The 14,027-nt window shown below is 35.2% G+C and overlaps 1 protein-coding gene across 11 annotated transcripts in view; it reads right to left on the bottom strand.

Moving 5' to 3' along the window:
- UTRN (utrophin) overlaps window positions 1–14,027 on the bottom strand; it is a 581,880-nt gene that overhangs the window by 44,792 nt on the left and 523,061 nt on the right. For all 11 annotated transcript variants that reach the window (XM_005552038.5, XM_005552041.4, XM_074037195.1 and 8 more), the window contains 2 exons: window positions 10,878–11,044; window positions 5,691–5,802 (listed from right to left, as the gene is read on the bottom strand). In XM_005552038.5, coding sequence (XP_005552095.3) covers window positions 5,691–5,802; window positions 10,878–11,044 — 279 coding nt within the window. The remainder of the gene's footprint in view (window positions 1–5,690; window positions 5,803–10,877; window positions 11,045–14,027) is intronic.

The following is a 14,027-nucleotide window of genomic DNA, read 5'->3' as shown; positions in this document are numbered from 1 at the left end:
GTATTTAACCCTATCCAGTTCTCTCTCACTGTTGGCAATTGTATGAACTTTTATAAATCATGTGAAATTTAAAGAAGAACTCTCCAATTTAAAGAAGAACTATCTTTGGTTCAGTCATTATGAAAAACAGTCTAAAGGTTCTTTTAAAAATTAAAAATAGAACTATCGCATCATCCAGTAATCCCACTTCTGGATACATATCCAAAGAAAATAAAATCATTATCTCCAAAAGATATTTATACTCCTATGTGCACTGCAGCATTATTCACAATAGCCAAGATACAGAATCAACCTAAGTATCCTATAACAGATAAATGGATAAAGAAAATACAGTGAAATATATCCAGTCATAAAAAAAAAAAAGGGAATCCTGTTATTTGCAATGACTTAGATGAGTATGGAGGACTTATACTAAGTGAAATAACCCAGATACAGAAAGACAAATACTGCATGATCTCACTTATATGTGGAATCTTAAAAAAAAAAAAAAAAAAAAAGTCAAGCTCATAGTAGCAGAGAGTAGAATGGTGGTTACTAGGGGCCAGGAGGTGGAGGAAAAGAGAAGAGACTGGTCAAAGGGTATAAACTTTCAGTTATATGATAAATAAATTCTGGAGACCTACTGTACAGCATGTGGCTACAGATAATACACTTGAAATTCACTAACAGAGTAGATCTCATCTCAAAAAACAAAACCACACACTATCTTTTATATATCCTAACATATAAAAATGTTTCTCATTTGAATTAAATTTCGGTTACTTACAACAAAGATGATTTTAAAGATCTGAGTAGGGTAATTTTCACAACAAAATTAAATCATCATAAATAAAAAAATTTAAATCTGAACATCTTAATATAAGACGTAACTATTTATTTACAAACAATAATCCCTGAATTCAAAGATGTGGTGCATGGATAATATGAAAAAAAAATTGACTACTGTCTTGATTTTTAATCATTCTAAAAAAAATTACAGTCTTGAATTTCTCCACATAGAGGTATTTTTTCTCCTTCATGAAATTTTCTCTGTATTTCCAACTCCTAGCAAAATGCCTGGTATGTAAAAGGGTATTCAACAAACATAATATTCCAGCTAGGATATATATATAAACTCCTATTTTCCAACTGCGTGTGTGTGTGTGTGTGTGTGTGTGTGTGTGTGTTTCCCTAATGGAGTTAAGTCACTAAATCCATGCCATCCACTTTGCACAAACCACTTCTCTAAGACTTAGTTTTTTCTTCAAAATAAAGATAAGTTAGATGATCTCTTAGAGCTTTAATTCCAGATTTAATATTCTATAATTAGTGTTTATAAATTCAGATATGAGCTCATTTGGCTTTTATGAGGCAAATTTAACTAACACAGGGAGAAAAGTATAAAAGTCATCCCAGTCCTCAAGGAGGTAAAAAGATAATTGAGAAGACAAAAACATCGCATAGTTAGAAAATGATACAAGGGAACATAGAATCAAAAGTTAATTGGTAAAGTAGAGGCTATTGGCAGAGGCCGCTGAACTAAGTGCTTTGATGAGGGTAAAACTGGAGGAGCTGGGGGAGATTTCACACACAAAGTGGGAGGTGAGCTGTTTTTGTGAGAAAGTAGGATTTGGACATATGGAGACAGAATGATGACAGGCATTAAATATCATCTGTGTCATGCTGTCTCTTGAAGATCAACTCTTATTAAGCCTAATGAAATAATTCTTAAATGTACAAATTTGGATTATAGAATAGTAGGGGGAAATAAGACAAAAAGTCATTTCCTAGAGAAATAAAAATTCTGCTACATTTCTTCAGATAATTTATATACATATAAATTATCAATATCATAAAACACTTTCATGAGTCATGATATTTCATTTATATACCATTAGTCTTCTTACAGCTAAAGGCAAACATTACCATAAATCATAAGCAGATATATTGGCAAAATATTTAGGGTGCATTGTGGATTTAAAATAAGGTTTCCAAATTGCAGAAAGCTCTTAAAAATAGAAACATTCAGAGTCAGCTGTAAAGGACTTTGAAAAGGAAAGAGATGAAGTCAGTAAGGTGACTGGAGCATCTTCTTAACCAAAAAGGGAGACACACTCTGAGGAATGTAAACATCAAGGTCCATATGGAAAAGTCTGATCCATTTAACACTCAAGTGGTGCTTATTACCACTGTACTGAACAAATCCACACTTGAGTTCATTTTCTAAGGCAGACATGAAATGACTTTAGGAAATGTTGAGTAAAAGATGGATGAACCATAAATAAAACAGTAGAGCAAATGTAAAGAATGTGGGCGAAAAGAAAGAAATTTCAGAAAGCAGTTAAATCAGGTCATTCATTGCTATTAAATGCAAGCATCTTTTTAAAGATTCAATTAATATATACTTCTAGTTATTTTACAAAAAGTTGTAGGGTCAAATGCAGAAAGTGACTTGTCATACAGATGATTTATAAGTAGGCTGTTGATAAGATCACTACAAAGCCTCAGAAATGGGCAAAGGATATCTTGAAAAATGAAGCTATCCTTGTATAATGCAGGATAAGCTGCAATCTTGGAAATGGTAACAGTGACTTTTGAAAGACTATGCAACAAGAACAGTTTTGGGTAACTTACAGATTTCATTTAAAATTGGTAGTTGGAGAGTGGAATTCAAACGTGTATCAGTGATTCTTAAGCATGCACCCACTGAATGACAACTGATGAAGATATGTGGGTTTCAAATTGTTTGGGTATTTTGTAAAGCCATTAAGAATTATTATACATTTAAGACCAAGAAAAAGAGTAATTTTATATATCTTTACTATAACAACATATATTTACTTGATGATATTTTGATACTAGCATTTTATAATCAGCTTTCTAAATTTCTATAATAGCTACTCATGTAAATATTACTATGATGTTTTTCCCCAATCCAAATTCCTTACAATGATCCCCGGGGTTCTATACAATCTGATAGTTGCCTTTCTTTTTAATTCCATCTCCTACTATTGTTTCTCTTTCATCAAATTTGTCCCGGTTTCTTTCTGTTCCCTGGTTACACCCACCTCTTTCCCAGTCTCAGGGTGGGCTTCAAAGATATTGGACCTATGCAGTTGCACAGGGCCCTACAATCAGAAGGGCCTTGAACTTGATTTACTGCTCTGATGTTGCCACTTTGGAAGTCTTAATAATTGTTAAACAAGGGCCCCTCCCCCAGTTTCATTATGCACTGGGCACTTCCAGTTGTGTAGCCAGTGCTCCTTTCCACGTGCCCCTTGGGGAACAGGCTCCACTTTCTGTAGCCCAATCACGCTAACCTTTTTCCCATCTCACACCACTGTATGTTCTGTTTCTTCTTTCTGAAATATGCTTCTACTAGTTCTTTACAGGCCTGAATTTCCCTCAAACTTGGATCTCAACTCAAATGTCAGCTCAGACAAACCTTACTGATTTCTTTATCTAAAGTGTCTCTTCTAATCATTCTATCTCATTATATACTCATTTCCTTAAAGGCACTTACTGCAATCTATAATAACCTCATTTATTTGTTTCCTTGTTCATTCTCACATATTCTTCCTCCTAAAGGGAGAGTAGCAGGAAAGTCCACAATCTTGTCTTTCTGGGTATACTATGATACATTATCAGAGCTGAAATGACTGACAAGGATTCTCTCCTTGACCAAATTTGTGTTGGCCTCCAGTAAGCTCTGTTTTTTACTGAAACCTTGACCTATAAAAACTGCAAATTTTCAGCACAAATCATTTTGTCCATCCCCTTCCACCCACTTCTCCATTAAAAAACTTGAACAAACATGAACATAATTCCTAACAGTTCAAGGCCACATCCCTAGATTACCCTAAAAAAGGGGATCATTAAGGCATCTGCCCTCTTAAAGCGTCGGCCTGAAAAACAAACTCCAAGCTGCCAAAAGAATTTACTGTTCGCTCTAGTCAACACCTGAAGACAGGTCCCTGCTCACTCTTTCTTAGGACATTTACTAAAAAGGGCTTACAATGGGGAATCCTTCCTCTGTCCCTTTGAGATGTGTATGTATCTCCAACAACTCAGGGGTGTCTTTCTCAAGGACCCGAAAGTCATTTCTCTGAGTGTAATCATCAGAAAGGATAGGGCCCCTGTCTCCCAGTCTTTCTGGAATGGTAGAATCCTAACTCTTGACAATTGCCAGCTCACAGACACAGCTGGTCTGATGGAACTGATGCTGACCAATGCTGGGTCAGTTTTCACCTTCTTGCCTCTGCTCAAGTCCGTCTTTTGTTTCCCCAGCCTATTCCCTCCTGAAAACACCCAGTCACCTCTGTACAAATAGAAGTATATGTGCATAATCAGTGTATTATTGATTAAAATCTGTCCTTACCATTTTAACTAGTGTCTGGTTTTGTTTATCTTTGACAAGAGGGCCTGACACCTACAAAATGTTCAATATTAATTTGTTGGGTGAATAAATAAGTTAATAATAGTAATAAATGTTGTCTCACAAATTTTCTTGGGGAGCTTTCTTTTTCCTGGTTAAAGCTATTACGTGGTATGGGCACTTCCTCCATTATATTTCAGCAATATTTTCTAGAGATTTCTTCTCCATACATAGGGCACTTATTTATTTGAGATAAGATACTTATGAGTGTGAGATTTATATGTATATCTTTTATAAGTATTGCAGCCCTGCTGTCAATTTATGATCCAAACAAGTAACTCAATTCCCTAAACCAAAGAAAATAGACAGCTTGATGAATACATTTGGGCACTATTTGGAAGGAAGTAAAAGAATAGCTATTAATAGAACATGAGGATAACTTCAAGAAAAAATAGCTGTAAATCAAAGGAAAAACAAGAACTTATATCCAATGCTGGTGGGGCTATAGTAAAATTGAAACTTTAACAAAGTGTGATAATAATGTAAAGTGGGATAAACCTCTTTTGAAAAAAAACCTTGACATCAAGTATTTTGACCATAAAAAATACTCATATTCATTGACTCAAATAACCTACTTATAGTGCTTTATTCTATTGCAATGTAATTTATATAATATCTGGAATGAGCTACCTTCACAAAGATACTTGTAAAAGTGTTATTTATAACATCACAAAATTGAAAATAAACGAAATGTCCAAATTTAAGGGAATGGTTAGGTAAAATGTAGTAATTCACTCAATTAAAAATTTTGTGACTAAAAAAAAATTATACTGTGTGACAAAATGGAATGTCGAGTAAAAAATATCAGGAACAAAATATATAAATATAAATATAAATATGAATAGAATCTTAAAACCAGAGACATGGAAAAATTAGAGGGTAGTTTATATAGGAGCTATAATTAGGAATTATATTTTTAATATCTCCATTTTCTGTATTTTTGCTAATATGAATATAGTATTTAACTATGAAAGCATAAATATGTCTAAAAGAAACATGATTTTTCATTACATAGTATCATTTTCAATGCAGGTCAGTATCAGCTCTTAAAAGAATTTGCTACCAAAAAAGTTTAAAATCAAAACATAGATGTTAAAAAAAGTATTTTTTTCTGCACTAATTAATTCAACATAAACGAGTTTACTTAAAACAAAAAATATAATCTTCAAAGTGATATTTTTTCAAAAAAGATTAAGTCTAAATAAACAATAACATTTTAGATATTAGTTAATTCAATGGCAATGTATTAAAAACAAAACAGTGGGTTAGTACTCACAGGTATACAATATTCCACCATTGGGTAATGTAATTTGTGACCTTTTGCTGTTCGACCCGAAAAGAAACAACTCTGGCAGACATCGTAGTTAAAATGCTTAAGGCTTCTATACCTAGAGGAAAGAAAAGAAAATTTATTGGCTTGCATTACTATTATTTAGTCCAAATTTGCGGTAAGAAACTTCATTCATCCAAATTACCAAAAAAAAAAAAAAAAAAAATCAAATTTTGGAGTTCAAGTCTCAAGGGAGACAAATACGCATGTCAGAAGATTTCTTTTAATGTTTGAATATGAATGGAAAATGATGGACAAGAAAATAATTATATCTATTAAGTTGAAACATCAAATTTTAAAATATCAATTACACCATCAATAAGAAATGAATTTTAAAATTCCCTCACAAAGATACAGTTTTTAACAATGAGCACTTTTATATTTGGTTTAAATTAGTCACTAGAAAAAAAAGAAATCAAGAAATACTGTGTAACAAAGGAAAAACAAAATAGAGCCTTTATCACAATGCATCCTTGAATGGAAATGGTGTTTTAAAATCTCTGGCATAAGAATGACACTGCACATTGACTTCTACTTGTAGAATCTTACTTACAAAAGCAAAACCTTAGATGACCAGTTTCTATCAGTCTGAGTGGAAAACATCTTCTCCCAAATATATTCTGTCAGCATTGCTGGTAGAACTAAGAACATAAATTATACCCACATCTACAGAAAAAAATTAAATGATACAACCAACAGAATGAAAATGGAAGCAAAATTTAAAGGTTGTGTGGCTATAAACTACTAAGTGCTGAGTAGCTTCTAGAATGACCTGAAAAATCACTTGCAAATCAATCTTAAGGAAATCATTCTGCATATACTACAGCCAGTTTACTTTTGCCAGGGAAGCTACTGGTTTGAATCAATCACATACACTAACAACATCTCTTGGTCTATCAGCATGGCTTGACAGGTATGATTGACATCTTCTTTCTAAATGGAATTTTATCTTCTGCTGAATACTCCCTTGGCAGATAGCCATTCTTCCTTTTTCATTGGTAACATATCCTTGTGCTGTTAGCACATTTTAGCAATGAGCCTTGAGAAAATTGCTGTTTCTTAGCCTCTCTTGCTGATGGTGGTGACCAGTGCAATAGAAACCAAAGTTATTAGGTGGGGATTCTAATTGGAATTTCAAGAGACTGACTCAGTTGGCAAGAGGCATGCTCCCTCTTCCTCCCCACTGGAAAAATGAATCTGACATCCCGAAGAGTCACTTTGTTAGCATGAAGTGACTTTGAAGATGGAAGCCACATGTTAGGGATGACAGTGCATGAAAACAGAGCTAAGGGCCCAGGTGGGCACAAAAAACAGTCTTGGATTACCTACCTTCACTTTGTTTACAAGAAAGAGAACTAAAGCTCTAATTTATTTATGTGACCACTATTAAGCAACTGTGTATGATTCTAACTGAAAAAATTCCCAGCTTACAAAACACTCTGTAAATCTAAGATTTCATTAACATTTAATTTGGAGGTAATTAGTGAAAACCTCTAGCAGTATTTATAAAAGTTCAGGGAAAATGAATATTTTAAATACATATAAATATATGGTAGAAGCTTGATAGAGAGACAGTCTGAATGAAGTTAAGATTATATAAGATTATTCTATAATAGACATATTTCTCTATCTTTATTTCTGTATTTGCCTTTCCATTCATTCTCTGAAGACACAGAGAAAGATGCGTCTTTTTACAACTAAGCTAATCAGACCTATTCCAATTGGACCCCATTTTACTATTGGAATTGTTCTTTTATTCATTCCCTTCATAGGTAATCTTTGTGCAATAATTAAGTTACCATTAGCTTGAAGAAACCTTTGCTCGGCCTTGTGCCTAAACCAGGCATCAACTCTGGACATATTTCTCTTTTATTCAAAAATTAAAAATGTTAGATGTACTACATTCTCAATGTAGAAAACAGGAAAAATATACATGCAAGTAAAAGGAAGACAATATATCACTTACCATCTTCCAATTTTCAATATCCTGACATATTTTCTTTAAGTTATAGTTAGATTTTTTAAACAAGTTGTTTGCACATACTAGCCTATGTATTTTCCTGAGCCATCTTTATAATGACATGGATAGAATCCTCTCTAAGATTCCCAATGACTTCTGATTCAAAGAATCTTTCTGATGCACCTAACACCTCTACCATCTTGCTAAAGCCTTCTCTTTTGATTTCCACAACACTATGCTTCTCTACTTCTCTGAAGAATCCTGTTCTCTCTCTTACTATACCTCTCTCTAATCCTGCCTTTTACTGAGTAACAGCATTGTCCAGGTTTTTCCGGCATTTCCACTTAATGGAAATGTTCAACAATACATTCATAGGTTTTCCTACTATCACACTAATGATGTTATTGGTAGTAACAAAAAAAAGCCAACATTTACTGAATGTCTACTCTGTGATAGGTACTGCCCTAGACACTTTCATGTATTAACTACTACTATAAGGAAACACTCATAGAATCTGAAGTTGAAGAAACTCAGGTTCAAGAAGGCCAAGTATCTTATTCAAAGTCTCAGTGCCAAACAATAGATCCAGGATTCAAGTCCAAGTAGCCTGACTCCAGAGCTACTTCTCAATACACTATCTCCTGAACATCCTCCCATAACCTTAATCTCTGATCTGCTTGTCAACTTCACATCTCTGTCATAGAGACATCTACAGGTCAATTTGATAGTACTAGCAGAAACTTAAACCCTTGAAATTTAACACGTCAGGTTGTTCACTCTTTATAATTGCTCTTACATATTTTTCTTTTGAAATATTTCAAGTTAATTGAAAAGTAGGGAGAATATAATAAACATCCATGTACCCACAACTCAGTTAAATCTTAATATTCTGCATAGTTGCTTCGGGCCTTTTTAATTTAAGAAATGAAACTTTAAAGGTCATTCAAATATTTAATGTTTTTAGAGTATTTTATCCTGTCCTTCACTTTTCACATCCATCAGATGCTGAGAAATATGGTCCCTCACGGCATCTCTAGGTTATACCAATGACCATATATGGCAGATTATACATATACATACATACATACATACATATACACATACATACATATATATATATATGGATGGCAGTCTCTTCCCAAGTCAATTAATGTGGATATTTCCCATCTTCACATTACAGTTTATATCCAGAGTAATATTTTTGATCTAATAATTAATGCCTTACTTAAATCAATTGCTCTTTCAATACCATTTCATTACTTCTTAATATTAAATCTCTCCTCTCCTAAAAATCTAATCTGCTTTTTAAAACCATCTTGATTAAGAACACAAACTGGAGAACCAAAGCGATCTGGATTTGAATCCTAACTTTGTCTCTGCACAGTCGGCTGCCTGGCCTTGGCAAGTTGACTAATCTTGGAGTCTTAGTTCCTTTAGGTAGAGGTAATACTCCCAATCTTACAGAGTTTTTATGAAAACTGACTAAAATAACAAATACAACACCTCTTAGCACATTGTCTGGCATAAAGTAAACAATAAATAGCAGTGACTATTAGCTTTGATGACTCTCATTTGAATTATCTTCCGAGTAGTAGACCGACCTTGCCACATTCCAGCTATTCCCTCTCCCGTACACCTATGTCTACCAGATACTCCAAATGCAGCCATTCCAAGAACCCAGCTGCATTTAAACTGTGACTTTACCATTTTTCTCTTCCAAGATTTGTGCTTTGACTTCCACTGGGGCATCTATTACCCTGGCTGTCTGCCAGGCTAATGCTCGCTCTACTTCACACTACCTACCTGTCTTTTCATCCTCTTAGAATGCATAGCAGCAAGGCCCTCTGACCTCACAACACTTTAGTCTTCCCAACTACACCATAATGCGTGAGAGAACTTTTGAATTTCCATTTCTTATGTTAGCCATCCACAAAGAATGCAATGATATGCTTCATACAAAGTATTATGCTGATAAAGTCAGTCAAATGAAAGCAATTCTGTTTAATTCAAGCTACTAATACTGATATTATATATAACAACAACCAATCCCAGTCCTCCTGATTTGACTCTCCCTCAGAGAATCACCATCTTGGCACTTTGTCTTCAGGTACGAATAAAAGATACACATAAGGCCACGCATGGTGGCTCACGCCTGAAATCCCAGCACTTTGGGAGGCCAAGGAGGACAGATCACATGGTCGGGAGTTCAAGACCAGCCTGGCCAACATAGTGGAACCCAGTATCTACTAAAAATACAAAAATTAGCTGGGTGTGGTGGCATGCGCCTGTAGTCCCAGCTACTCGGAAGGCTGAGGCAGGGGAATCGTGTGAACTCGGGAGGCAGAGGTTGAAGTGAGCCAAGATCGTGCCAATGCATACCAGCTTGGGTGGCAGAGAAAGACTTGGTCAGAAAAAGAACAAAACAAAAACAGAGACACATAAAATCTTGAATTTCCCTACTGAGTAGGCTTATGTTGTTTCATAAAAGATTTCCAAATTAAACTGGGGCTATTTTCCAGATTCCCCCCAGAAGAGAAAAATAATATATTCAAGAGGTCAAATGCATACCTATGTTAAGAGGAGTGGATCAGGATGTCCAAAAATCTCCACCTTAGGACAAAGCATAGACTCTGCACTGTCAGCTTTGGGGTCACAAACTGAAGAGTCTGAAACACTGATTACATTAAAGTATGGCATTCAGCAGTGCTCCTCATGGGAAGAAGTCGGGTTAATGTACTTCATATCAAACTTGGCAGAAGTAACACAAAGTAATTTGGTTACTTCTCAGCTGGTAATTAAACATTGTTTCCTGTTTGCTAAGTTTGACCCCAAAGACCTCAGAATATTCACCAAATTCCATCAGGGTTATCTATTTATAATCAGCCATACAATTTTCATGCATGAATCATTTTTGTGACCTAAGTAAATGGACATTCATAGAAATCTCTGGTTCTGACCAAAGTAGTGTAAATGAAAATAATAATAGCAACAATAATAAAATATGCTTCATGTAGTAGTTATAAGAAGAAATGCTACTTTTTGATAGATGAGACATGCTGAACACACCATTTATTTAGAAGGCAAACCTCCAAATGGGAATGGAGGATAGACGTACCACTGAGATTACGCAAAGGGAACAGAAAATAGCCTCCTCCAGCACTGGCACGCCTTACCTGAACCCGACAATTGGACATTCTTTGCAGATGTTGCATTTGGCCTGATGTTTTGCAGTCTCTGCTGCTGCCACTCGATGTAAAACTGGCAGCCAAACCATGGACTGTGGTTCCAAACGCATCCAATCTATAAACTCTTTCACACTTATTTCTGGTTTATTGTTATTCTGGTGAAAAAAGATATATATTAAAAGTGAAGAAATGTCTTCATTTAAATGGTAGCAAGTGCTGTTGCTTCATAATCTTCTGAAAATTTGTGCAGAAGAGGAAACTATGTAACTCTTTCCATGTCAGTTAAGTCACAATGCTTTAAGGTTCTTCAAGTCAAGAAAATTCTAGAACTTATGAGTAGAAAAAGCAGAAATTGTCACATAGGAAGAAGTAAAAAAATACCAAGACTTCAATATACTCAGCTTTTGAAAGAAACAAAAGCAAAAACCAAAACCACCCAATTCAAAGTAATCTTTTTACATAAATAATTCTATAAAACTAGTTCGGCCAGCCGTGGTGGCTTAAGCCTGTAATCCTAGCACTTTGGGAGGCCAAGGTGGGCAGATTGCCTGAGCTCAGGAGTTTGAGACCAGCCTAGGCAACACGGTGAAACCCCGTCTCTACTAAAACACACACACACAAAATTAGCTGGGCGTGGTGGCATGCACCTGTAGTCCCGGCTACTCGGGAGGCTGAGGCAGGAGAAACTGCTTGAATCTGGGAGGTGGAGGTTGCAGTGAGCCGAGATCATGCCACTGCACTCCAGCCTGGGTGACAGAGCAAGACTCTATCTCAAAAAAAAAAAAAAATTCATCTAAGACAGTAAAAACTTGTGAAAGACTCATTGATAATTTTACAAACTTGAAGGCCATTATAAATGCTAAATAAAAGCTGTCATTTTTGTGTGTCCTGCTTGCTCCAGTCCCATTATATCATCACATGGGAACCATATTGCTATGGATGTACTTTGCAGGATTTTCAAATTTATCAGGATAAATTACATAAAACTCCCCAATCCCTCTATAAGTCCCAAAACTAAGCAATTTTCCTATGTGCAAAGCTAAAATTTCTAACAATTTCATCCTCCTGTTGCTGTTGAGGTTATTCTGTGAACCTACATGTATAACTATAAATCATATTTAGAATTTGCATTTGATATTTTTTGTATTTCTAAAACAAGAAAAAGGGCCATTATAAAATGTAATAACCCATGACATCAATTCTCCTCAAAGATATGGTGTGAGCCTTTTTTTCCCCTAGCAATGATAAATCACTGGCTATGCTTTGCCAAAATATCTGTAGACTTGTACTTTATGCATATGTATAACATCAGTAGTAACATTTCTAAAATGTCTTTATATGCAGTAAACATTAAAAAGAAACTAAAGTGCTTTCTCAGTTTAAAATTAGTAACTTAGATCAGTATAAAACTTTGTGTATCTTTCTTTTGTATGCATAGTTTCAAAGAAAAAAACTGATACTTTAATTAAACATCTTTAATGTATATATATATTTAAAATCTTGTCTTAAAAAGAACTCAGGACATTTTAATTCAGTTATCTAGCAGATACTTATTAAAGTAGGTATGATGTTCAAAGTGCAGGAAATCTAATAGTCTGAATGTTTTTGTCCCCCCAAAACTCATATGTTAAAAACCTAACCACTTAGGAGATGGTACAAGGAGGTAGAGCCTTTAGGAAATGATTAGGTCTTGAGGGTGGAGCTCTCTTGAATGGGGTTAGTGCCCTTATACAAGAGGCCCAAGACCTCAGAAATAACACCACATATCTACAACCATCTGATCTTTGACAAACCTGAGAAAAACAATGGGGAAATAATTCCCTATTTAATAAATGATGTTGTGAAAACTGGCCAGCCATATGCAGAAAACTGAAACTGGACCTCTTCCTTACACCTTATACAAAAATTAACTCAAGATGGATTAAAGGCTTAAATGTAATACCTAAAACCATAAAAACCCTAGATGAAAATCTAGGCAATACCATTCAGGACATAGTCATGGGCAAAGACTTCATGACTAAAACACCAAAAGCAATGGCAACAAAAGGCACAGCAAAACAAACAAACAAACCAAACTGTCATCAGAGTGAACAGGCAACCTACAAAATGGGAGAAAATTTTCAAAATCTATCCATCTGACAAAGAGCTAATATCCAGAATCCACAAAGAACTTCAACAAATTTACAAGAAAAAACAAACAACGCCATCAAAAAAGTGGGTGAAGGATATGAACAGACACTTCTCAAAAGAAGACATTTACGCAACCAACAAACATATGAAAAAAAGCTCATCATCACTGGTCAACTGGCCATCAGAGAAATGCAAATCAAAACCACAATGAGACACCATCTCATGCCAGTTAGAATGGCAATCATTAAAAAGTCAGGAAACAACACACACTGGATAGGATGTGGAGAAACAGGAACACTTTTACACTGTTGGTGGGAATGTAAATTAGTTCAGCCATTGGGGAAGACAGTGTGGCAATTCCTCAAGGATCTAGAACCAGAAATACCATTTGACCCAGAAATCCCATTACTAGGTATATACCCACAGGATTATAAATCATTCTACTATAAAGACACATGCACACATATGTTTACTGCAGCACTATCCACAATAGCAAAGAGTTGGAACCAAAAGCCCATCAATGATAGACTGGATAAAGAAAATGTGGCACATAAACACCATGGAATACTATGTAGCCATAAAAAAAGGATGAGTTCATGTCCTTTGAAGGGACATGGATGAAGCTGGAAACCATCATTCTCAGCAAACTAACACAAGAACAGAAAACCAACCACCACATGTTCTCACTTATAAGTGGGAGTTGAACAATGAGAACACACGGACACAGGGAGGGGAATATCACACACTGGGGCCTGTCAGGGGTTGGGGGGCTAGGGGACAGCATTAGGGGAAATATCTAATGTAGATGATGGGTTGATGGGTGCAGCAAACAACCATGGCACGTGTATACCTATGCAACAAACCTGCACATTCTGCACACGTACGCCAGAACTTAAAGTATAAAACAAACAAACAAAAAAAGAGGCCCAAGACAGATCATTTAATCTACATGTTTCAGTCCACATTACCAAAGATATATTTTAAGTAAAAGAACACTGTAGGCAGATG

The sequence above is a fragment of the Macaca fascicularis genome, chromosome 4 (assembly GCF_037993035.2).
Source record: "Macaca fascicularis isolate 582-1 chromosome 4, T2T-MFA8v1.1".
NCBI classification, from domain to species: domain Eukaryota; kingdom Metazoa; phylum Chordata; class Mammalia; order Primates; family Cercopithecidae; genus Macaca; species Macaca fascicularis.
This window is presented reverse-complemented; position numbering and strand designations above follow the sequence as displayed.